The 26,121-nt window shown below is 39.6% G+C and overlaps 2 protein-coding genes across 6 annotated transcripts in view; one reads left to right on the top strand and one right to left on the bottom strand.

The window, feature by feature from the left end:
* The window catches only part of arfgef3 (ARFGEF family member 3), a 141,492-nt gene extending 119,380 nt beyond the window's left edge, over window positions 1-22,112 (top strand). For all 3 annotated transcript variants that reach the window (XM_056760656.1, XM_056760657.1, XM_056760655.1), the window contains exons 33-35: window positions 17,506-17,845; window positions 18,514-19,386; window positions 19,868-22,112. In XM_056760656.1, coding sequence (XP_056616634.1) covers window positions 17,506-17,845; window positions 18,514-19,386; window positions 19,868-20,059 — 1,405 coding nt within the window. In that variant the 3' untranslated portion in view covers window positions 20,060-22,112. The remainder of the gene's footprint in view (window positions 1-17,505; window positions 17,846-18,513; window positions 19,387-19,867) is intronic.
* A 718-nt stretch (window positions 22,113-22,830) lies between these two features.
* On the bottom strand, window positions 22,831-24,736 carry LOC130431549 (cytochrome c oxidase assembly protein COX20, mitochondrial). 3 transcript variants are annotated; one of them, XM_056760660.1, is made up of 4 exons: window positions 24,569-24,736; window positions 23,732-23,846; window positions 23,555-23,618; window positions 22,831-23,040 (listed from the first exon to the last, which is right to left on the bottom strand). In XM_056760660.1, the coding sequence occupies exons 2-4, from the start codon at window positions 23,832-23,834 to the stop codon at window positions 22,911-22,913; spliced, it is 297 nt and encodes a 98-aa protein (XP_056616638.1). In that variant the 5' UTR covers window positions 23,835-23,846; window positions 24,569-24,736; the 3' UTR covers window positions 22,831-22,910. The 3 variants fall into 3 exon arrangements, with proteins under 3 accessions (XP_056616638.1, XP_056616639.1, XP_056616637.1); XM_056760661.1 differs by lacking the exon at window positions 24,569-24,736 and adding an exon at window positions 24,405-24,552; XM_056760659.1 differs by lacking the exon at window positions 24,569-24,736 and adding an exon at window positions 24,133-24,542.
* Between the last annotated feature and the right edge of the window lie 1,385 nt (window positions 24,737-26,121).

Genomic DNA, 26,121 nt, shown 5'->3' with positions numbered 1-26,121 from the left:
ACGCCGGATGCCAGTCCTACATGTTGCCACGCAGGACGTGGGCTGACACAGGGTTTACGCAAAGGTTGTAAAACCTTGCGAAGGAGTTGGGCATAGCCCAACCCACAGCTCTACAAATGTCTGCCAGAGAGGTGCCTCTAGCCAGTGTCCAGGAGGTGGCTATACCCCATGTGGAGTGAACCCTCATTGCCAACGGGCATGGGAGATTCTGAGATCGGTATGCCGTCGTGACGGCATCCACGATCCAGTGCGTCAGCCTTTGCTTGGAGACAGCCTTCCCCTTCTGCTGTCCTCGCAAAACAGACTAAGAGCTGGTCAGAGCTCCTGAAGCTCTGCGTGTGGTCCAAGTAGAGGCGCAGTGCGCGCACTGGACACAACACTGATGGGGTTGGGTCTTCCTCCCTGATGGGGAGCGCCTGCAAGCTCACCACTTGGTCCTGGAAGGGAGTCGTGGGAACTTTGGGCACGTATCAGGGCCTGGGTCTCAAGATAACGTGAGGGTTGCCAGGGCGAGTTCGAGATAATCCGGGGTAATGGAGAATGCTTGAAGGTCCCATACCCTCTTAAAGGAAGCGAGCGCCATCAGGAGAGCCGTCTTTCTCGAAAGGAAGATTGGAACCTCCGACTCTAGGGCTCTAGGTGGGCCCAGAGAGGCCCACAAGGACCACGTTAGGGTCCCAAGAGGGCATGGAGTGGAGACGAGGTGGATTCCGCCCTCACTCACCCCTTTGGAACCTGGTGACCAGGTCCTGCTGCCGTAGAAACTGTGGAAAAGTGAAAAGTGCCGATAACGACTACATACACATTCAGTGTGGAGGGGAGATGTTAGTTTCCAGTCTTTTAAGAAGGACAATACGATCCCGATCGAGCACCTCAGTGGGTCTTCTCGGTGAGAGAGACACCAGGACGAGAAGAGGGGCTATCTAGAGACGTATAACCGCCTAGTAGATGGGGCCCTAACCTGGGTGATGGTCTCCACCACAGAGGGGGAGTAGCCTACTCAGGATCGTCTCATCTAGAGACCAGACATGGAGGTTCCAGAGGTCTGGGATGCCAGAACGTGTCCTTCCCATGAGAGAGCAGGTCTTCTGTCAAGGGAATGGGCCAGGGGGAGTCGCTGTCCAGAGCATCAGCTCTGAGAGCCAAGTGCAGTTGGGCCAGTGTGGCGCAACCAATAATACTCTGTGCTCCTCTTTCCTGACCTTGCACAGTGTCTGTGCAAGGAGGCTCATTGGGGGGGAAGGCGTACTTCTACCTGTCCCGCGTCCAGCTGTGCCCAAGGCATGGTGGTGTTGTGGGAGGCAAACAGTTTTATCTGTGCCTGTCCGAACAGCATCCAAACTGCGAGGGGGTGGAGTCGCCACTCTCCACGAGGCGTATACTGACGAGAAAGCGCTTCGGCTGTCTGGTTCAGTTTGCCCGCGATTTGTGTGGCCCCCAGGGAGCGGATCACCTGTTGACTCCACCGGAGGAGGCGTCGGGCAAGTCGTTTTAGCTGCCATAAGCGTAAACCATCCTGATGATAGATGTACGCCACGGCTGTAGTGCTGTGGACAGCACGTGCTTGTCCTGCACGAAGGGCTGTAGCCTCCTCAGTGCAAGTAGCAAAGCCCACAACTCTAGGCAATTGGTATACCAGCACAGGTGGGGGCCCGTCCAGCGCCCCGCTACTGCGTCCCCGTTGCACACTGCACCACTACCCCCGAAGGGAGAAAGGGCAGCTTCCACGATCTTCGTCAAGACCCGTGGGGTCAGGGACAGGCCGAAAGGGAGGACTCTGTACTGATATGCCCGCCCCTCGAACGCGAACGAAGGAACGGCTGGTGTCGACGGGGGATCGAGACATGAAAGTCAGCGTCCTTCAGGTCGATTGCCACAAACAAATCCTGACACCTGATGGATGTCAGGATGCGCCTCTGTGTGATCGTCCTGAATGGCAGCTTGTGAAGGTGCTTGTTCAGGGTACACAGATCTCGAATGGGGCGCGACCCGCCATCTCTTTTGGGAACGATGAAGTACGGGCTGTTAAACCCGCTGAACATCTTGGCTTGAGGGACGAACGCGATGCCTGTTTCGCCAGAAAGGTGGTGACCTCTACACGAAGTACGGAGCGTCCCTGCCTCTGACAGAGAGAGAGAGGATGCCCCGAAACTTTCTGAGGGTTTCCGGCGAAGTGGATTGAGTAGCCAAGACGGACTGTCCTCATTAGCCACTGAGACAGTGTGGGCAGCTTTCAAGCTCCCAGGGACTGCAGAGGGACCAAGGGGACGGCCTGCTTCACCATTCCCACGGGGGGTGGGTCGTCGGCTGGCGGAGCCAACCACATCTCGCCCCGGAGGGCAGGTTGGCTCCGCCTACTTATCTGCCTGGTGTAACCCTATGCACGCACTGTCGGTTTGAGAGTGGTGGCTGCTGTCGTGTGTGTTCGACCTCACGCCTCGCCAAGACGTGAGATCGGGTTGCCGAGCACAGTCCAGTGGAGTGTGGGATCGGCTGCAAAGTACACCTGGATAGAACGAAAAAACTGAGTAAGTGGGCGCCAGGCCCTGAAAAGGTCTGGCTTTGGTGACGAGGCAGGAGCCGTCCCATATGGACCAATCAGAGCCATGTCTGTGAAGGTCGGGCCCGATGTTGTTCTCCCTGGGGTCTTCCCGTCAGTGTCACTTTTTGCGAGAAGGTTGCTGGGAGCACAGGAACCGGAGCCGATATCGAAGGAGTCCTGGGCTTCCGGGAGGCAGACATCGTGTGGGATCTCGGAGGCCACTGGGCGGCTGAGTTCCGGCGCGGTAAAATGTGACTTATTGCCACTGTCTGCTTCTTCACCGTCGAAAACTGCTGAGCTTAATCCTCGACTGTGTCACCAACAGCCAACGCTGTGAGACGGGTGCATCAAGAAAGCGGACTTTCTCGATTTCACTCATCTGCGCAAGGTTCAGCCAGAGGTGGACATCGTTCGACAGGGAGATCCTGCATTATAACCCGGTTGGCCTTACCCTCGTGGAGCTCTCTCAACCCCTTGGCCTGGTGGACCTGCAGATGGCCATGGCGTGGAGAGAGGAGGCAGCCTGGGCCGCTGCAGCGCAAGCCTTCTACACCAGTGATGCCAAAGTCCTACACACCTTGAGCGGTAGGCGAGAGACCGACAGAAAGGGAACTTAAGTTAAAAATGATTTAGCAACGACAGTGAAAGGTAACGATAATAAAATACACTAATATTAAGACCATTTTTGTGTGCCATTAACAAACAGCTATTATTTGCTTGCAATAGGCTAGATTTTTACCCGTTGACCGTCATTAATGACGGAATGCTCCATCTTCCGAAGCTCCCGATTCAGAATTAAATATGTCTCCCTCAATCTCAAACACCCCAATTTATGCCGCAGGTGGTAGCGAAACACTGTGCAAAATAGTTAAGTTTAGGAGGACCTCATAAACAACAGCAGAAATGATGTAAAGTTAATTGTGCAGTGTAATTAGATTAATTCTTTAAAATTTGAGTTTTTTGTTAAACATTTACAAACATAAGTTTTGTGTTGCTTCAAACTGAATTTTTTTTTTTTCTGTTTTAAAAACGCAGATTGTCTATTCTGTTGTTTTGACCCGTTTTTCCCCAGGTAATTTTCCGCAAAAAAATACGATATTTTTATATGGGAGAAATGTTGTCAGAAGTTCACAGAAATGGCCTTATCAAAATTTTACCATAACACATTTTATCAGAAAAAAACTTTGAAAAATTCTCTTTTTTTGCGGCTATATACTGTGTAAATGGCCACCCAGGATATCTGATAGCCCACCCTTTTGCACATGGTTGGAACCGGGCCTGCCTTGAGGTAAAATGTGAAGAGTTCATTTGCAAAAACAGATAACCCTGTTAATTATGTGCAAGTATCATTGAAACAGTTGGGTTGTTTTGATTAAGTAATAATTCCTCAAAATACGGATAAGTTATACAATAAATCACCAAAAAACATGGTTTATGACGTTATCTGTTTTTCAAATGAACTCTTCATGTGGTTCTTTATCCTAGAGTCTTTTAGCAGACAGTGGACTATTCTGATTATGTGCACTGAATGATATTATAGTAGAGTAGGCGGGGCGAGACCGTGGTTCGAGTCCGGTGAGTAATTGTGAATTAGCGCCAGCTGTGCGCACACCGGGCTCGAATCACGTAGGAGATAGGGAGCATATAAAAGGACCGTCGAAGAGAGAGGACTGGGCCGAACTTGTGTTATGTTTGTATTTGTGTTTTGTATTTATGTTTTGTTCGCCGGCGGTCGTCCGTGAGGGGTTGCCGGCTGTTATATTACTTTATTAAATGTTTTAAATGTTTGCCGGTTCCCGCCTCCTTCCTTCCTTTTATTGAGTATATAACAGATATGAAATACAAATTGTAATAAATATTGTAATATTTTTTATATTATATTGTTTTGTAATATATATAAATATTGGCACCCTTGGTAAATATGAGCAAAGGCGGCTGTGAAAATAAATCTGTATCAGCCTGTATCATGTTGGCCATGAGCGTAAATCCTGGGGGGGGAAGGAGGGGACACGTCAATTAAACTTGCATTCTCTAGTATCATAAATATATTTATGTTTACCTAAACTAATTGTGTAATACAAACTCAAAAGTTTAGAAACTTTTGAGTTCCCCCTCCCCTGCCTCTCACATTGGTTTGGCCCACTACCCGCTCTCCCCGTTCATCTCACCTGCTCATTTTGCAACACATTCAAGTCAGGTATGCGGCTCAGTTCATCAGTGGTTGTTGAACTCTATTAAGAAGGCTATTTAATTCACTTCAAATGAAGTGATTCTCATTAATGTAGTTGGTGCTGATTCATTAATAAATTAGTTGTTGCAAAAAATGCCGATTACCAATGTATTTTTCCATGAATCTGCTATGTTAGCAATTAAAACGTGTTCTCCCCATTCATCTCACCTGCGCATTGCGCAATACATTCAAATCAGGTATGCGGCTTAGTTCTTCAGTGGTTGTTGAACTAAGTAAGAAGGCTATTTTATTCACTTTAAATGAAGTGATTCTCTTTAATGTAGTTGATGCTGATTCATTAATAAATTAGTTGTTGCAAAAAATGCTGATTACCGATGTTTTTTCCATGAATCTGCTATGTTAGCAAATAAAACATTACTTAGCTAGTTAACGTTAGCTTGTTACATAGGACGTCACACACTGCAACTAATACGCCAAAGCCGTTTCTCATGCATTGTTTTATTTTTGGCGACCTGGCATGATGTGAACATTAATGGCCACAATTAGCCACCGATCCTGCCATTCAAGTCCCGTGTCACACACAGCCATGAACATACCGGTTACAATTTTGTGACGTTGGCACTATATCCTGCGTCCACAAAAGGTGCACAGATTTCATTCAGTTGGAGAAGGTCGTTTTCTCAGCATCTATTTTGTGCAGTATGTGCGCGACGGTCACGCTAAACATTCAGTTTAAACATTAAACACTGTCAAAAGATGTTTCAGTATAAATCAGGATAACAAATGTATAAAAAGTGACTCATTGTTAACATGTGGTATCATGAGTAGTGTGTTTTTATATTTGTTTCATGTCTTCACAACAGAGACAAAAAATATATAAATGGAAAATGCTTTTTTGTTCACTTGTATTACAGTATGTGACAGTTTAGTTCAGTTATAATATGACTGCAAGTCTCAGGCTCAGGTCAGGGAACTGGGTTGGCTATGGCAGGACCTTGATTTTGTGCTCATTGAGTTATTTTTATTTATTTTTTATAGTTGTTTTGAAACAATGTGCTGATGCAAGATCTAACCACGACCCATTATCATATTTCAAGCTAAGCAAGCAGGTCTTTATTTTTTCTTATCTGTTCGTATTAGATATAAAACATCTGAACAAGATGTCTAGGACCTCTGGTATAAAAGTTGGTCCACAAAAATGAAGATCTGGCGATATAGTTGAGCCACTCAAAATATTCTCTTTGCTGAGCATTAAGACAATATAGACACAGTCCATAAAAACATCTCAATTATTGCCCTGATGTTGGAAATGGTAATTTTTATTTATCATTTTCTATTAAATCCACTTTCTATTTTGTGTAGCTGAACAATCTTTTGCTGCACATCAGAACTATATTCTTTGGATTTACCCATTGTGATGAATAAGACTCTGTGTTACTTAATATTACTCTCCTTTGAAACAAGATTAAAAACATCATGTTTCTAGTCACCTTGGTGTACTCATAAAATGTTAATATTAATGGGAATATACTTGGGAGACATTTCTAGGGGTGCCAATAATTGTGGCCAGGGAGAAAAAAAGGGATATTCCCCCCACTTCAAATTGTTTCACTTGAATGAAATGTAGAAATTTTGTTGATTTTTAAAATAAAAGATCAAAACGAGTAAGAATGCAGATTTATTATTTACAGCCGCCTTTGCTCATATTGCAAATAATAGTGGAGGCCGTTGTATATTCTTTGTTTTTACCCATTGTGGTGAATGATTAAGGGGTATGGGCTATGTGTTACTAATATTTATTCTCCTGTGCAACAAGAAGTCATGACTGAACAACATCGTGTTTCTAGTCACCTCGGTGTGCTCAGAAAACTTAAATATTAATGGAGATGTACTTACATTTGGGTATACGCAGGCATTTACATTTAGGTATACATTTAGGTATTTAGCAGACATTTTTTATTCAAGCGGGAAAGTGATTTAGTACCCATTCATTCACTGAAAGCAACGAGTTCAGGATGGGATGTAAGAGTGTAGGATGGTATGATGGCACAGAGCCAGTGATGGTCCTATTGGCAAGCGTCAGTAACTTAAACCTGATTCGGGCTTCTATTGGTAGCCAGTAGAGAAAGATGAAGAGAGGTGTCACATGAGCTATTTTAGGCACCTGGAAGATGTGCCGTCATGCAGGGTTCTGAACCAGCTGGAGTGGTTTGATTGCTTTAGCAGGCAGACCTGCATTATCCTATACATTTATACTTGGGTATGTGCAATCCCCTGGGATCGAACCCACAACATTGCATTGTTAATGCAATGTTCTTACCACTGAGCTACTGGAAAGCTACGTTGCAGTAGTCCAGCCTTGAGATTACAAGGGCCCGAACAAGTAGTTGCCCTGTCTACACAGTCTTGTATTTTGCAAAGTGTTCGCTGAAGGACAGCTGGTCATCGAATATTACTCTGAGGTTCCTGGTTGTTTTTGAAGGAGTGATGATTGTTTGTCCAGTTGGATGGTGAGATCAAGTCGAACAATGGGGCAGGCTGGGAATATGAGCAGCTCTGTTTTGGCAGGTTCAGCTGGAGGTGATGATTTTTCATCCAAGCTGCGATATCTTCCAGACAGGCTGTAATGTGTGCCTATGCGGAGGGATGATCTTGGTTTCAACAGAATTAGATATTGGTTTCATCTGCATAGCAGTGGTAGATGAACCTGTGTGCCTGTATTATAGATCCTAAGGATGTTGTGTAGATGTATACAAGGAGGGGTAGTTTTGGAGAGGCAGGATTTAAACCAGAGAAGATGGGTACCAGTGATCCTTAGTGATGATAGGGTAGCAACCAGAATCTGATGAATAACGATACGAAGGCTGCAGATAATTCTAGTAGAGGCAGTGCTTGCAACAGCAACTTGATTTTGAAGCCTGACTGGGGGCATCCAGTAGTTTGTGCTGACTAAGAAAGGTAGATACCTGGTTGAAAACAGCTCTTTCAATAGTTTTTGCAATTACGGGAGAAGTGAGACTGGTCTGTATCTCTCGGAGGGAGAAGGGTTCAGTGTGGATTTCTAAGCAGGAGTGTGATCTGAGCCAGCTTGAATGTGGATGGAAAGGTGCCATTGAGCAGAGTTGATGATATGTATGAGTGAGTCTGATATGGCCTGTAAGAAATGGGAGGGGATTGGCTCGAGGGGACAGGTGGTGGGATGGCTGGAGAGAAGTTAAGAAAATTCAGTGTCAGTTAATGCAGACAATGAGGAGAATTTGATGTCCGACGTGAGGGTTATGTGATTGGAGATAAGTGGTGTAGAAAATTGTTTGCTGATGGATGGTGTTTAATCAGTGAAAAATGCTGCAAAATCAGAAGCTGTCGAGGAGGAAGGGGGGGGAAAGAGAAGAATGTTGAAAGTCTGGAAAAGCTGCTGTGTGTCAGGTGCAATGTATACTTATTTTTTTGCTGTGGTAACTAGAGTTCAGCCGAATACTCGGCTGAAACGAGTATCCGGTACGGATAAAGCACTTTTGCCAAGTACGAGTATTATACGAGTAATACGAGTCAATATCTGTGCTCGGATTGAATAAAAATCCTCATTGGGTAGCTGACTGTGTCTGCGTTCTGTGATAGTCACAGCGCCCCTCCCCTACACATATACAGATGTATTGTGTTGCTGACTGTGTTCGCAGCTCTCTCTCTCCGTCTCTCCCTCAGTCACTCAGGTTCGCGGGTCTTTTCCGTTAACGTTTAGGGTTTCTTCAGCTGCAGGTTTGTTTTTTATTTCGGTTTGTAGTACTTACTTATTAACCAGTAGAGTTTGGTAAACGTGGGGTTTGTTCAGACGTGGTGCTTGGTAGAATGCGACTCGTGTTGCGTCTCTGCCTGTCTTTTTTAAACCGTCAGCTGGCTCTAACCAGTTTTTAATTAAAAGTTAAAAAAATAAAGTTATGTTGAGATGAAAACTCTTGTTCATTACATTTTACTTCATAATTGCAACCGCATGTGTTGTATTCATTGTTGCAAAACTTACTCTGTATATAGTTTGTTTGTCATCGTGATCAAAACCATTTATCTGAAGCTCAATGCTGATGCTGTCATGTAAATATTTTTATAATCAGCATTAAATATAACAATTTCTGATCAACCCATATCAATTGCATGCTTAAAATAACATACCGGTTAAAGCCCCGCCCATCTCAAGACAACCCGACCCAATTTCCGGGTTAAATCCCGCCCACTTCCTGGTTAGGCCCCGCCCAGTCCGAGTACAGATACGGATACAGATAATGCTGTACTCGCTCATCCCTAGTGGTAACACTGGCAGAGAAGTGTTCAGAAGAATCAGACAACCAAGGACAGAAAGGGGTAGCACGTGCTGGTCTAGAGGATAGAGGACAGAGGTTTTGAAGGCGGATGTTAGTGTTGTGCAGATGTTGTCAGTGGCAGGGTTTGTATCTAGAGATGAGAAGTGGGAGGGAAGCGAGAATGCCACCTTTGCAGAGAGAGTGCTGGGTGAAATAGAGTGGAGGTTGCTCCTGAAAAGGACTGGTGATGGTGCTGGTGTGATGGTAAACTGGTGATGGTATCATGTGGGTAGGTGCATGTTTAAAGTAATGAAAATGTGATGTTGAAGCCCATCTGAAAACTATGAGAGATGGTTGGCATCCTCAGGAAATGACGAGAGCACATCTAGCTCTTCTACCAAGTTGTAAAGAGGACCAGGGGGCGGTAAACTAAAACGACATGAAGAAGAATAGGAGAAGTGATTGTGACAGCATGGTATTTTTTTAGAGTTGTTGTTGCATAGCGAAGTTAGTGGTGTATATTTCCAGTTATTGTTGATAAGCAAACCTGTGCCTCTCCCCCTTCTGGATTGGTGAGGACAGTGTGAGAAAGAGTAGTTTGAGGAGAGTCCTCTGGAAAATCCACGTTTCAGTGTCCTGATGTTCTGTTGAACGCAAAATTAGACATTTTGAAGAATTTGGGAAAGTTCTGGAGCACCTTTGACTCCCGTTTAAATTTTTTAATTGTCCCAGGACTGAAAATTTCTAACATTCTTCCAAAGATCTTTCTTTGTGTTCAACAGAAAAAAATAATATATACAAATTTGGAACAACTTGGAACAACAATTTTTTTTAGGTGAACTATCCCTTTAAGTCGTTTTATAAATTAAACCGGATCTGATATCCGACTTCTGACAATATCGGAAGTTTGTCCCTACGCTTATGCATAGAGTAATTTTTAATAATTGATATGGTAAGAAGCTGTCGGGTCCTGGTCACACTGTGCAACAGCTGGCTGTTTATTTTCTCTTACTTTACAGTTACAACGTTTCGTTTTAACAAAATATTAGTAAATGCTCAAATTAATATGAATCAAGATTATTTAATGCTGTATAAGTATTGTTCATTCTTAGTTCATGTTAGCTTAAGCATTAACTAATTGTTAAAAAAAAACTTATTGTAAAGTGTTACCTACAGTGGATATTTCATATCCATTACATATAACTATTAATAATATTATTTGTTATAATACTTGTAAGGTCTTCTGCTGTTCATAATTGTAAATGATATGGAAAAAACAGTTATTGCACAAATTCTAAATAAAATAAATTCCATTACTATGTGTATTGTATTATAAACTGAAATGTTTTTCAATATATAATTAAGAATAACCTGAGTTTGTTTTGTCTTTTGTTCCCTTATTCTTTTGCTTGCTTTACAGAAAAATTGGGTAAGGCTTCTGCAAACAGAATATGCATGATTTCTTGATTTTAAGTCAGGCTGAGAAACTGTATTTCTTTGCTTTTGTGATTGTTTTTCTGAACATCAAAGAACATCTGTTAATGTTCAGGTATTATATATAAGCTTAAAATGTGCTGTAAGTGATTTGACATGTTTTTCAAACAACACGCCTCTTCTCTTCAAACAAAAACAAATAATGTAAAGCACCTTTTATACTAGTGCTCAAATTGAATCATGTTTTATGGCAATCCTCACCATGGTATGTTTTTGTAAAAGCATAAATATACACTCAATAACTTTTTAACAGACTTGCAAAGAAAACAGGCAAACAAAAACATTTTTTTTGTGTTGATCAAAAAGCACCATGCTTTGAGGAAGTTCACCCAAATTTATTACTAGAAAATATAAACATTTAAATAGAAAATAAACAATTCACAGATATGACAGAAAAAAATTTTTTAGCTGAAAATTCTGCCTTTGTGAAACATACCTCAAACAAATTAAATTGAATTAGATTAGATTAATGTCAATTTTCATCCCAAATTATAGAGGAAAAAATAAATAAGAAAAAATCCAGAGCACCAGCACTAAGACCTAAATGGAAGAATACAATGTTATAGAGACCTAAAGAGGAGTGTGGATGATAGTGTTGGATGTGATATTCAAGGTCGAATCTCAAATCTTGGCATTGGCCAAGGTGACGATGCTGAAACTTTTGTATGGTGCGACTTGAATGAAACATATAAAGAAAACCACCAAATTTTCCCAGTCACTTACTAATGGCATGTCAGGTAAAGGTAAGTTTGATTTTGACATTGGCTGGGACATGAAGTTGTTCTGCAGAGTTGCATTGTCACTAAAGTTTAACGTTGTTTATTTAAACAATATAATAATTTAACAATACTTAAAATAGTTGTCTATTGCTGTCTACAGCAGGATCAGTTTCCTTTAAAATATAATTATCTACAGTGTTAAAGGGGTCAAATGAAAGGGCTAAAAACAAATTATATTGTTTGTTTGAGATGAAATTCAGTGTGCCTTATTTATGAAACGAGCGTAAGACCGAAAACTAGGCGTACAGTCGTTTCTAAGCAAAACTTGGCATTTATCAATATGGATGTGAGTGGTTGCTACGATCAGATCTCACAACAGGTCTCAGTTCGTGTACGCAAGTTTTGAGATAGGATGAAGGTCTGTGTACGCTTTACCCTTTTGATAACTGAAAACCTAATTGCAAGATGATTTGTCTTTGTTTGACAACTATGCATTTTAATGAAAACAGAAAACACGCATGCTGGTTTTTTAATTGTGTGATCTGCGATGTTCGATGGAGTGGAAGTCGCGCACTGGTCACAGGTCGAGGTTTTGTGTGGCAGGTTCCAGGCCGGTTTGTGGTGGATGAAGAACACTGGTCCTGCCTCTGTCAAATCTGAAAAGAAAAAATGTATGAAATTAACATAAAACTGTGTGTGCTTGATTTAAGCAGCCTGAAATGCAAGGTAGCATTATATTTTAAACCTTTATCCTTAGAAAAATGCAGCACATACCATTTTCTCTGCACCCAAATTAAGGGAACTGTATAACTGTATAAAAGCATTTACATATAAGCTTTTTTCTATAATTGCGGCGTAAAAATTATCAGTAATAGACTAAAGTGTAAAATAATAGTGAAACAGACTGTCTTTTTACTTCCTTTGATTCCGCTTTTCAAGGTTAAACTTTAATTTCTAAATTGGAAAACTTCCTCCTTTTGGCTGGATTACGTTTCTCCATGTCGCAAAATCTAGGGACGAGGCTTCAACACCCTGTTTTTTATAGGTGCGTGATATGTAAACTACGACCGATTTCACCAGCCACATTTATCAATGTATGATGAGATGGGCGGCATAAGAATGTTTGATAAATCACACGTGAACCCTGTTCTGTGACTATTTCGGCGCTCGCTTTTACTTTAGATTGATAAATGAGGCCCACTGTGTCTACACGATTAAAGGTAAAAAAATGCTGTATTTTCCACATACTGTGCATGTTTGTATCTCCTCTTTGCCCTGCCTTTCTGAAATGAGCAGAAGTTCATTGCTCTGAAAAGCGAGGTGTGCTATGATTGGCCAGTTAACCAGTGTGTAGTGACTGGTCAAATACTGCAAGCTTGTGACAGAAATGTAACTCCTTTTACCATATTCGGATGTTCCCAAGCAATTGCACTTACAGGTGATAAAATGTCATCGGTACTATCCATATCAATTCGAGCCCGAATCTGATCTGAAAAATGATCAAGGCGATACATCAACTTTTATACATGACGTTATAAAAATGTGCCATTAGTGATCAACCTGTTTTACGCCATGTCTTTTCACAAAGACAATCAACAAAGACAATAAACCCCATTATAAACACAACATTTGTTGCCTCTAGTTGGAACTAAATTGCTGATTATTAGGACTTATGTCTTTTTTCATGTTGCGCGCATGTCTGCATTTGCAGATCATGAACACACAACAAACTGAAACTCGCGTTAGTCCGTTACAAAGTCTTTTACAGTGAAAATATACTTGCAGGCTGCGAATCTGAAACACTAGACAGTCCTTGCAAAGTTGTAATGGTTGGAATTGCCCCACTTTATAACCAAAGCTTTCGTTCACAGCCGGCCTTGATCTCTCCCAGGTTCATGAAGCAGTCATATGTAAAATGCGCTGCACACACTTGAATATTCAGATTGTACTGATCTGGAAGAGATGTCAACTACATCTACTGTCTGGAAAAAAACTACTTTTCATATAGATACATATTTATGCCTACATAGTTAAAACTACTGTATGTATGACTATGTGCTTAATATACCTCTTTAACCTTTTATTAACCTTTAATAAAACCTTAACATAATGCACAACAAATAAAATAATCATGTTTATAAACTCCAATCACCTGTGCCCCTGCCTCTTCACCTTCCCTACAGCTTGGCAAGGTTGCTTCTGCCACCTTAAATTCAAAACTCACATTTTAAACACTGACAAATGTTAGGTTGACAAAACAGTATAGTTTCTTAGTCATAGTACTTAATTTCACAAGTAACATACTACTATGTCATTGTTTGACCTCATCTGTGACCCTGCCCCTTCACAACATGAAATGACTGCTTCTGTCACCTGGGGTCTCATTTATAAAAGTTGTGTACTGTGAAGCAATGACACATACACGAGTGGGTTAAACAGATGTGCCCCGGAGGGTATATTTATTGAAAGTCCCCGGGGGAGACGGAAGAAAACAAAACAACTAAGGCTTGACTTCCGGGTTCCCAGGGTTTCCGTGTGACTTCCTTCTTGGTTAGGCAGTGTTCTTCTGGTGTCGAGGGCAGCTTCCTCGATATTAGAACTCCGCGGTTCAGTCCTCTTAGTTCCCCTCGGACTCTGCAAAAGAAAGACACTGCGTGAGCGGTCTGTCTGGTTTGGAGACGTTGCTCACCTCCACTCTGTCTTCCTGGGCTCTTTATAGCCCTGTGCTTAAGAGCCTCTGATGTCCGGCAGGTGTGAGGCTCTAATTCCTTCCGTCTCCATGGCGAAGCTGATTGCACCAGGGGTGACTCGTCACATGTGCGCACAAATGATCAATCTATTCAATCTAAATATTTAAGCAGCGCTGTCTCACCATCACACTATGAGTGCATGAGGAGGAGATGATCCGAATACAGGACAGGGAATAAAGGACAGCATCAAATACCATAAGATGTCTGCAGAATACAGTGTAAATAAATAACACAATTTATTTTCCCTAAAATACAGTGCATAATCATCAAATATCAAAGTCTGGAACTACAGCCATTAAGCTCTCACACAATCGCTTCTCTAAATGTTATCAGTCCTAACTATAATGGTGTTCATAACAAAACCAGAATGAAGAAACATTTGTCTTTTACATTTACGTCTTCAAATTTGATCTCAGGCAAAGAGCATCACTAATTAGTGGTGTGATTTTGGCAAGGTGTAAATGTTCCGTCTAAATGCATATGAACATATTAACACTAAAGTAACCTATTTTGGCTTTAGTATAATTCTAATAATTAAATTAATTTTTATTATTAATAATTATAACAATTCCTGCGCACGGTTTTATAAATGAGACCCCTGACCTGTCAAGATAACGCATCAATGTATTCCATATGAACACATTTAAGGCTTAGACATCTATAGCTTACTATATTACTATAAGATATCATGACATATGCCATAAACAAAAGCCAACAATGCATGTTGTAAAGACACAACGTGTTTCACTCATATACGGCATGTTTTCGGTTTTTATAGATAAACAATGTAAATGACCAAAAGGGAACCAAGAACTAACTTGGGGAGCATTTCATGTTTGCTCTATGTCACTTGCAGCAGAGCCATCCCAAACAGACGAGTACAGTGATGGCCGAAAAAACTTTGATCACAGTACCCGATTCCAAAAAAGTTGGGACACTGTACAAATTGTGAGTTAAAAGGAATGGAATAATTTACAAATCTCATAAACTTATATTTTATTCACAATAGAATATAGATAACATATCAAATGTTGAAAGTGAAACATTTTGAAATGTCATGCCAAATATGGGCTCATTTTGGATTTCATGAGAGCTACAAAAAAGGTGGGACAGGTAGCAATAAGAGGCCGGAAAAGTTAAATGTACCTATAAGGAACAGCTGGAAAATCAATTTGCATCTTATAAGGTCAATTGGCAACATGATTGCGTATGAAAAAAGCCTCTCAGAGTGGCAGTGTCTCTCAGAAGTCAAGATGGGCAGAGGATCATCAATTCCCCCAATGCTGTGGCGAAAAATAGTGGAGCAATATCTGAAAGGAGTTTCTCAGAGAAAAATTGCAAAGAGTTTGAAGTTATCATCTCTACAGTGCATAATATCATCCAAAGATTCAGAGAATCTGGAATAATCTCTGTGCGTAAGGGTCAAGGCCGGAACCATACAGGATGCCCGTGATCTTCGGGCCCTTTGACGGCACTGCATCACAAACAGGAATGCTACTGTAATGGAAATCACAACATGGGCTCAGGAATACTTCCAGAAAACATTGTCGGTGAACACAATCCACCCTGCCATTTGCCGTTGCTGGCTAAAACTCTTTAGGTCAAAAAAGAAGCCATATCTAAAAACATTATCCAGAGGCGCAGACGTTTTCTCTGGGTCAAGGCTCATTTAAAATGGACTGTGGCAAAGTGGAAAACTGTTCTGTCTTCAGACGAATCAAAATTTGAAGTTCTTTTTGGAAAACTTGGACGCCATGTCAGGACTAAAGAGGACAAAGACAACCCAAGTTGTTATTAGCACTCAGTTCAGAAGCCTGCATCTCTGATGGTATGGGGTTGCATGAGTGCGTGTGGCATGGGAAGCTTACAGATCTGAAAAGGCACCATCAATGCTGAAAGGTATATCCAAGTTCTAGAACAACATATGCTCCCATCCAGATGTCGTCTCTTTCAGGGAAGACCTTGCATTTTCCAACATGACAATGGCAGACCACATACTGCATCAATTACAACATCATGGCTGCGTAGAAGAAGGCCAGCTTGCAGTCCTGATCTTTAACCCATAAAAAAGATTTGGCACATCATAAAGAGGAAGATGCGCCAAAGAATACCTAAGACAGTTGAGCAACTAGAGGCTTGTATTAGACAAGAATGGGACAACATTCCTATTCCTAAACTTGAGCAACTTGTCTCCTCAGTCCCCAGACGTTTGCAGACTGTTATAAAAAGAAGAGGGGATGCCACACAGTGGTAAACATGGAATTGTGCCAACTTTTTTGAGATGTGTTGATGCCATGAAATTTAAAATCAACTTATTTTTCACTTAAAATTATACATTTTCTCTGTTTAAACATTTGATATGTCATCTATGTTGTATTCTGAATAAAATATTGAAATTTGAAACTTCCACATCATTGCATTCTGTTTTTATTCACAATTTGTACAGTGGTGTCCCAACTTTTTTGGAATCGGGTTTGTACTTTTATGATTATTTGGAAGTCTGTGACATAAATAAAGAAATTAGACATTTACAAACACTGTTAGAGTAGTTGTGTGTGCGAGTGAAACACCCTTATGGCAGCTTAAACAGTTACAAATATGTGATGGTAAGGCTGAAGTGGTCAAGTAAAACAGTTTGTGGTCAAGTAAAACAGTTTATATTTTCACATTCAAGATCATAAACCGTTTTAAAAACTCTGAAGTTGATAGTCCAAACCATTAGTCTCTGTCCTTCCTGGTTTCTTCCCACCCTAGCCTCGCTTTCGATTTCAACATGGCGCAGGCTTGAAATTATTCTGTTGGCTGCATTACTGCTACAAATGACCAACATGCAACTTATATTGTAGCCAGTCAGCTTCATGTTATTGGCGTGTGTTTTTCAGACATAAAATCGATTTTCAGGGATGGAAACTTGACACATTTTGATGAAATTTGTTGTTTAGGATCCAAAATGGGTCATTATTATGAAAATAGGGGGTGAGGGGGAATGAAATTGAGAATCATGTCCAGATGTTGTGGTAATGATGTCAAATCACTATAGCCAGTTTGAGGGTTATGCTTAAAATTTTGCGCAGATACAGCTTCATAATGTTTTGCACATCCAAACTCTCTACACAATATCTGCTCTTCAGTACATTATCATGACTTGGTTTTATATATATATGGGGTCCCGCATCTTTGTCACCTTTTTCACCTCAATGAGTTTGCATCCCTGGATTTGATTCTTCATCTATAGGGAGGTATGAGCAATACTTTGCTTGAAAATAAACTAAATTTAGTTGAAAATAATGTTTTTGAAGCCTACTACTTCGTATGCAAGTATTAAACTAGGGACGTTGGATGTGCAATTTGTTTTTAATGTTGTGATACAGGTCTTAAATTTCATTCATAATGGTCTTGGTGCAACTTGCAGAAACCCTGGGAGTCCTTAAATGCCCCTACCCCCTTGAATTTAAGCATTGTGTCAGTCAATCTTAATGTAATGCTAATCCCCATGAATCTTGTATGTTCTGTGTAGGATTCCCTTCAGGACTCTTGTGGTAAGTTTGCTGTCCCATCAAGTACTCCTGCAGAACCTTTATGATATCCTGTTAGAAGAGTTTGTGAAGGATTCAGGAAGATCTGAGACACAGGGTAAGATCACACCAGTGTCTGAGCCAAAACCTACCGGCTTTCTCCGCTTCATCTCAATGCAAAACCTGGGCATCATCTTTGACCTGCTGCTGGATTCGTACCGCACAGCTCGTGAGTTTGACACTCGTCCAGGCCTCAAGTATCTGCTGATGAAAGTGTCAGGAGTATGTGGAGCTGCTAACTTATACCGCCAGTCTGCCATGAGCTTCAATATCTATTTTCAGGTATATCTTAAGTATATAAATCTTGTTTCAAATCTCTCTTTGTTGTCTCTTGAACTGTCTGTTATTCACAAAGTAGGTGGCCTTATGCACATACTGTAGTATGCAATGTGCTAAAAAAACAGAAGAGGATTCTCGGTTAGAAGTAAACAGCATTCATTGTAAATGGTAACAATGGTTGTTTTTAGATCATTTTAGTAAGATTTTCCATAAAGCTGCTTGAAACTGTGTATTATGACAAGCTATATAAATTAAAATGACTTGAGACCCATCCTTCTGATGAATTGTTCGGTCCAATACCACCTGTGAGATGATTTAGAAGTGCAAAATCCAGGGCCATGATGCTGAAAATTACTTTGTTCCTTATATTTTGTATTGCTACTATATTTTACCCCTTTGTAAGTATACATTTGCATGTATGTAGTTCAGGGCTAATCAAATTCGGTCATGGAGAACCAGTGTTCTGCGTAGCTTAGTTCCAACCCTAATAAACACACCTGTTCATCATCTTAAGGTAGTCCTGAATAATAGTATCAGGTGTGTTTGATTAGGGTTGGAACTAAACTCTGTTATAAATGCTTATGTTGAATATGTTTTTGTAAGGTCACATGTGGTTCGGTGCTAATTGTCTTTTTTCTTGATGGAGCACTTTAATATATTGTCCTGTTCAGGCTCTGCTGTGTGCCATGCTGACCAACCAAGAGAACATCACAGTTGAGCAGGTGAAGAAGATCCTGAGTGAAGAAGAGGAGGGCGGCTCAGACTCATCACAGCAGTGCTCCTCTGAGGATGAAGATATCTTTGAGGAGATGGCTCAGGTGAGTCCTCCGCGTGCCCGGGAGAAGCGCCAGTGGCATGCGCGCATCCCGCCTCTGAGCACGCTGCCCGTTAGCAGCGTGGACTGGGCCTGGCTTGTCAAACGCCTGCACAAAATTTGTATGGATCTGTGCAACAACTACATCCAGATGCATTTGGACCTGGAGACTACCATTGGAGAGCAGTCTACCGACCGGGCCGACACGCTTATGTTCTTGCCCCTTTTTAATTCGGATACCTCCACGCCCTCCACTGGTGGTCTGTCAGGCCACAGGACACCCTCAGATGACAACTTTCGCCTCCATCTGGGTGAGACTTCCTCGGAGGAGGTGCATAGCCCTAGTGGGCTGGATGCAAGCCTCCCCCAGCTAAGAGGTGAAAGGAGGGACTCTGGACGTAAAAAGGAATGGTGGGAAAGTGCTGGAAATAAGTTCTACACCATCGCCACTGATAAGACCATCACCAAACTGATGATAGAGTACAAGAAACGCAAGCAGCAGCAGCACAGCCATGCCTCATTTGCCAAAGAGGTGAAGGTGGGAGAAAAGAGGGGAGAGGCAGTGGATTCCCCAGGACCTCAGAGGCCCCAGCAGTTAGTGGAGCAGGGGCCGATGCGTCACTCCTTTAGTGCAGGACCCGAGTTGTTGCGGCAAGAGAAGAGACCTCGCTCAGGGTCCACGGCCAGTTCCCACAACATCTCACTCAGAGATTCTGAAGCACAGATACAGGTAGGACTATAGTAAGGAAAGGCTTGAAATATAGTAAGAGAACAACACAGGAAAACTAACACGTAATACAACATTTTTATAATAATAAAAAAATAAAAAACAAGAGGTATTTTGCCAGTGTCCATGACGACCAGCTTCTCTCATTACTCACAAAGACAAAAACAAGACAGAGATGTTCTAAGTGTAAATCAGGGGTCCCCAAACTCGGTAAAGACACCTGAACCAGCTGCGGAATTAAGATCCTGCCAGGTATAGTAGAAGCTTGCGGGCAGGTGTGTTGATGCAGGTTAAAGCTAAACTCTGCAGGACAGTGACCAGTTTGGGGACCCCTGATGTAAAGGGTTTTTCATTGTTAGCAAGTTGACCATTTCAGAAAATTGGTCCAAAAATTAAGGTGGAATTGATTTGATAAATATCTTTATTAAAAAACATAGCATTAGTTTTGCACATATCATAGCCTTTGTTCTTTTTTTCTACACAGGCATGGACCAACATGGTTCTTACAATCCTGAACCAGATCCAGCTGTTGCCAGACCCCACGTTCATTGCTCTCCAGCCAGCTGTGTTTCCCTGTATCAGTCAGCTAACCTGTCATGTGACTGACTTCAGGGTACGGCAGGCGTTACGAGAGTGGCTCGGGCGAGTCGGACGAGTTTATGATATTATCCTGTGATCAACTGGCAAATTTTTGATCTCTTGTTTTTTTTTTGCTTATGATACAATTTTATTGTAATGTTCTTCAGTATTCGGTGTGTCAAGTTTAGAATCTATATCTTGATTTATTCATACCTCTATGAATAAATTTGAATTGACATCAACTGTTAACAAACTCAAGGTTTGTTTTTCTCATGTGTTCTTACTTTTAACTTTAAACTACACTGAAGGTTTCATTAGTCACAATCCTTGCACAATGAAATGTGAATCTGATGCACTTTTGTTCAAGCATTAATTAATAAAACGAAAGCATAAAATATCAAATGTTATGCTAATTGGTAATATTACATTATAATTTGCATAATTCAAAGTGCATGTAATATTTTAAGTCTGATTCTTACATCTTTAAAGAGTATAGCAACAAGTCCTTTTGTAAAGTCTTATATACAGTACTGAGTGTTTGCCATGATCCAATACGAACTTCATTTGGAATTCCATTGTCCAAATGTTTTGTCTTGTTTGCTCTAAAAATCTGAAATCATTGGAATTATGTTTAGGCATGATAAAGACATATCCCCAAACACTGCACTAGCTCGAAGTCACTCATAAAGGTCACTTTTTTGTTTATCTAAATGTTTAATGTCCGTACATCAGTCACACACTGTGTGCCCCGGATTCCTCCCCTACCCACAGTAGTATGTGGTTCACCAAACATTCATCTGACTAAATTTGAATAAACTGTAATGTAGTATAATTGTCTTCAACAGTATAATTTTCATAGGAGCTCTATATATTACATATCTTAAAAATATTAAAGTTAGAATACAGTTTTAATTGCTAATCACATTTGTTCGAACCACATAGTGATATGGCTTTACTGCAAATATTTTTCTGCTTAGTAATTTCTTAATCCTGAGAAGTGCAGTTGCTTGAATGTTGTGTTTTTTCTTAAAGCTCAGTGGTTAGAGCATGGCGCTATCAACGCCAATGTCATGGATTCATTCCCAGGGGATTGCACATACTTAGAATCAATGTATAGTGTAATGCAATGCAATGCAAGTTGCTTTGGATAAAGGCGTCTGCCAAATGCATACATGTAAATCATATGCATGTATTATTTCTGTTTTTCTTTTGTATGTGTTAAAGTTGTATTAAGTATATTTACTTTGTCATATATTGTTTACATTTTAGTGTTACGGAACATCTGCCCAGAATTGCATATGCTAGAACTATTTTGTATATAATTCAAACAGTTATTTCAAATGAAGTCTACTATGTCCTATAATTTATGTGCAATTGGAACTATAGAATTCTGGGACTAATTTAAATTTTTTTTAAAAATTTGTTTTTTAGTGCATTTTCTGTTGCGGTTATAACAAGTGCTTTGTATAAACAGTGGAACTAACAGGACAGTCAGATGGACCAAAGACATGTTTTTGTTTAAAACGAAGTAAATAATAATTTAATAGTTTAAACCAAACATACATGAGTATATAATGTTTTACATAGAGTGAGATCAGAAATAAATTTTTCATATGATTTTTCTTTAAAATCTGTATTAATTTATTTTCAGCTTTGACAGTTGTGAAAATGTTTAGACATTGTTTTGTCTAACAGTAACACAAGCAAAAAGTAATTTCTCTTTAATCCCCAAAAAGTGTAAATTTCTTCTTTACCATAGATACCAGCCACTGTATTTCCAAATGTTCACTTTTAATATAAGATAGCAGTGTTCCTTTAAGGGAAGCGGCAAGAATATGTTTGTCATGATTTCTGGAGGAAGTACAGACCTGACATCCTATCTAGATAGTATTATCATATATTATTCAACTTCTATAATTAAACTAAAGTACATGTGCAATGCTGAATATATTCTGAAGTGTTTCTTAAATGATCCTTTATGTTGTATGGGTTGGAAATTAAACTAGTAAAGCAAATAAACAGCTGCGTGTCGCTCTTTTTTTTGACAAGAGTGGCTTAAATAACTTTTTGTTTAAAAAATGAACATGCTCATGAGCAGTTGATGTCAAGTCCCTTTATTAATATTAAACTAAGTGTAATCTAGCATTTCATGATGAGTGTTCCTATATGGGTATATTGTATATTGTGTACTGTTGCGCTTAAAAATCTGCATAGGTAAATGTGATCAAGAAAGACTGGAAAAATAGATTTGCATCGTTAACCCTTTGATCTTTTCTTGAAAAATGTTGAATGAAAATTTGAATTATAAATAGGGGGATGTCATTATGAAATGTGATTTTCTCTACTATACATGAATCATTATTTTCATACCCTTTTACAATTTATTTTTGGCCAAGATAACAGCTCTGCCTCTTCACCTATAATGCCTTATACGTTTGGAGAACATCTTACAAGAGATTAAGATCATTCATTTATAGAGAATTGCTCCAGACCCTTCAGATTTCCACCTCCATGTTGGTGCTTCTCTTCAGTTCTTTCCACTCATTTTGTATAAGGGTACAGGTCTGGAAAGAATGGGCATGGCAGAAGCTTAGTTTTTTACTCAGTTGCCCATTTTTGATTTCACTTTTGTTTTAGATCATTGTCCTTTTGGAAGATAATATGGAAAAGAAATACCACAAACTCGGAATGAGGATAGTTATATAATCCAAACAATCAGCAAAGAGAGGTCTATACAGCAAACCCTAATTTATGTCTCATGACTTTTTTTGCATTATGCCTATTCCCAGTTAAAGAGTAGAAGCCAGGGTTCAGGCAAAAATATCAAGCTATGAGCCATCCCCCGGACAGCACGGCAAATATGCAAACTCATGAAATAATTGTTTTATTCAAAAAACGTAAAATTAGGAAATAAATTAATCCACATTCAATATGGTCTCAATACAATTTTATGCATCTCCTTTTGTTTTCCGTGTGGGGTCTAAATTTGTCCCTTCATATATTACTTTATTCTTTATGCCTTCCTGAATGACTCTCTGCTGAACCCGTAGCTTGGCATTATTATATCTGCAGTAGAACCTGCAAAAAGCACAAACAAATGGGTAAATCTCACAAAACCTGTAAGGGGCATATTTTACTTCATATATTTTATTATTTCTTTCCCTTTGTATCTTGAAGAAGCCATCTTGTGGCTACAGGGAAGCAATGCTTGGCGGGCACATGACTAACGTTGAGATCAAAAAAGGTTTTGTTATTTAAGAGGTCTCGCCGTTAGATAGCTACAAATAACTCCCTTTGGAGGAGCAAAGTTTAATTTGTAAAATATTCAAAATGGTATGTTAATTCATTTTATAGACAAACCTTTTAAAGCCAGCATAAACATTAGTTTTTACACAACTAGACTTTGTAAAATGTATTTATTCTTATTATATTTATTTTAATATATTAATTTAAATTCTAAGAACAGTAGTGATAAGAATTTATTAGAAAAGAATATAAAGTAGGTATCCCCAAATATTTTCTGAAGAAAAGCTATAGCTCCGTATGAGTATGTCTGCTTTGCATGCCTGTTTTTCTTTTGGAGATCACATACCATGATCCCAATGTTGTAAGCATGAATCCTGTAACACCAGCATCAAATGACCTCTTTACACGGCCTGTGAAATACAAGAAAACAGCAGATTACAAAAAACGTTTAATTACAGAGCACTGTATCCTTGGTTAAGATCTAGTGCAGAAGGTTCTAGCATGTTAGTAAATTGGAGCTTACTTGTTGCTAAAAAGTGCACCAGTCCAGCCACTATTGACCCCCCAGCGCCATGCAGAATAGAGTTTCGAGCACATGGAGTACTCTGAATATCAAGAATGCCCATGACTTTTTTGCCCTGTGTGTGTTGAAATATTCAATAAATAATCAATGGCAATAAAACAAAAAAGCAGATTGGAACTCAGAGATCCTATTAAGAACAATAACAGCGCCAATTAAAACAGCACGAGTACAGTAACGTTACACCAGAATCATAGGTTTGATTCCCAGGGAATGCATGGACTGATGAAGATCAGTCTAAAATGTCAGTCTAATATCAGTCTAAATGAAGATCTCTAATGCACCGTGCAGTGTGTACAAAGGCTAATAAAAGCGAAATTACAACAATCTATAGTGTGACCTACCTTTTACAATCTATTAGAAAACGTACTTGAAACATTAGCTTCTGGTCTGCAATTTGGGTTAATGGAATACATAAAACTTCAATATTTAAGGCTGGCTACTGGTTTTGTTACTACTCTCTGTGAATAAAACATACGAGTATGTCCTGCAAATACTGAGAAGCAATTATTCTGGCACGCAAAATTACGTTCTAAATGCCGTTCTCATTTAAACAATAGGCTTCTCGTCCTTTTTCCGCACTTGTTAAATCTAACGGATAGTAAAAAACATTTACTTTTAGTTTTTTTTTGCCGTCCTCGGTAATTTTAAAATGTGATCAAAATATCAACAAATGAAGCCGCTGTGAAACACTTCACATATGTATAATGACATTACGTGTCCTTATTCAACTGAACACTGTTGTGGTCCCAAGTTAAATTCGTCCTGACTGCATTTTACCTTGCAAAAACTAGTTCCTCCCAGCACACACAGAATGTTGTTTCCCTAAAGTTAGTTTTTGGTTCCCTTTCGTTTATTTTATTGCCACAAAAAATAACGTTCTAAGGGCCATTCATACAGAACGCCAGATATGTTATTTTAAAAAGCGCACTCTAGAACGCGAAGGTTTCGAGACGCGGATATCTCGTCAGAGACACTATGCGTCTCCTCCGCCATGTTGCCGTCAAATAAACAGTTATCATACCAACTGGCTGTTTTACATTGAAGCTCGCAACGCTTGGCCGCCTCAAAATACTTCTGATTGGTTCACTGCTTTTGGAACTGACATTGAAGAGCAGCGCTGTATGTATTTTTTTTTTTAAATAACCAGAAAATAACGTTCCCTGGTGTTAATTTTTTTGTTATTTTTGCATTAATGTTCCCTGATGGTTACTTTTTTGAGAAAATAACGTTCCAGTGTGGTTTTTAAAAAATAACCCAAAGATTATTACATTTATGCATTTGGCAGACGCTTTTATCCAAAGCGACTTACTTAGCATTGTATTTTACACATTATTTACACTTACACATTATTTTAAATAATGTTATTTTTGTATTTTTATTGTACTGTAAAATAAATGAAGTATGTTATTTTTGTAAGCATGTTTTGTGAAATAATTTAAATATATATATATATAGAGTCATATACAAATCATATACAGAATCTGCAAATAATAATCTAGTTAAACCTAAATTAAGTTAGTTTTTATGTAAATAAACAAGAGTTAACACATTCTCTATTGGTAAAATGTGTCTGATTAACGTCAATGAACGTGTGCAAAACATAAATTAAATAAACAGAAATAAGATCACATTAACACATTATACTGCAGATGAAAGTAGCCAATAAATGTGTCTTTAATAGCTGAAAATTCTAAACTAGTTAAGCTAATGTAATTATACTATTATAAATCCATATGTTTGTAGCAGGTTTACGGATAAACACTGAAAAAAGTTAAACTTTGGACAACTTTTTTGAAGTAATTTATTTTCTCAAATTATATTTATGGCTTGTTTCAAAGCAGAATGTACACATTTCAACAAACTACCAGTATTGTGATCAGTGTTTGCTTTAATTGGGCTCTTGACTCATTTTCACTGTAGTGATGTTGGTATTTAAATAATTGCTCAGGAGTTTGTCATCAAGGTGTAAATATTTGTGTTATCCTACAGTGTTAGATATAAACAGTGGTACTAAAACACAATATAAACTAATAGAAAAGTGTTTTTATTAATTAATTAATTAAACTTGATTATAATCAGTGTATGAATCTCTAGAATGGTGACAATCAACAAAAGAAAACTTCATGCTGCAATGCATTCTGGGTAGTCTCACAATACAAAACTCATTCATGACTCCCAGCATGCATTGACAATTGTCTGTTTATTTGAACACAGTAGGCCTATCTTTGCATTTGTGAAACAGGACATTCGAATCAATCATAAAAGATCAACTTCACATTATTTAGGGCCACTTCTCATCTTTATCAAAGCTTGATAGACATCACACAAAC

The sequence above is a fragment of the Triplophysa dalaica genome, chromosome 11, assembly GCF_015846415.1.
Source record: "Triplophysa dalaica isolate WHDGS20190420 chromosome 11, ASM1584641v1, whole genome shotgun sequence".
In the NCBI taxonomy this organism is placed as follows: Eukaryota; Metazoa; Chordata; class Actinopteri; order Cypriniformes; family Nemacheilidae; genus Triplophysa; species Triplophysa dalaica.
This window is presented reverse-complemented; position numbering and strand designations above follow the sequence as displayed.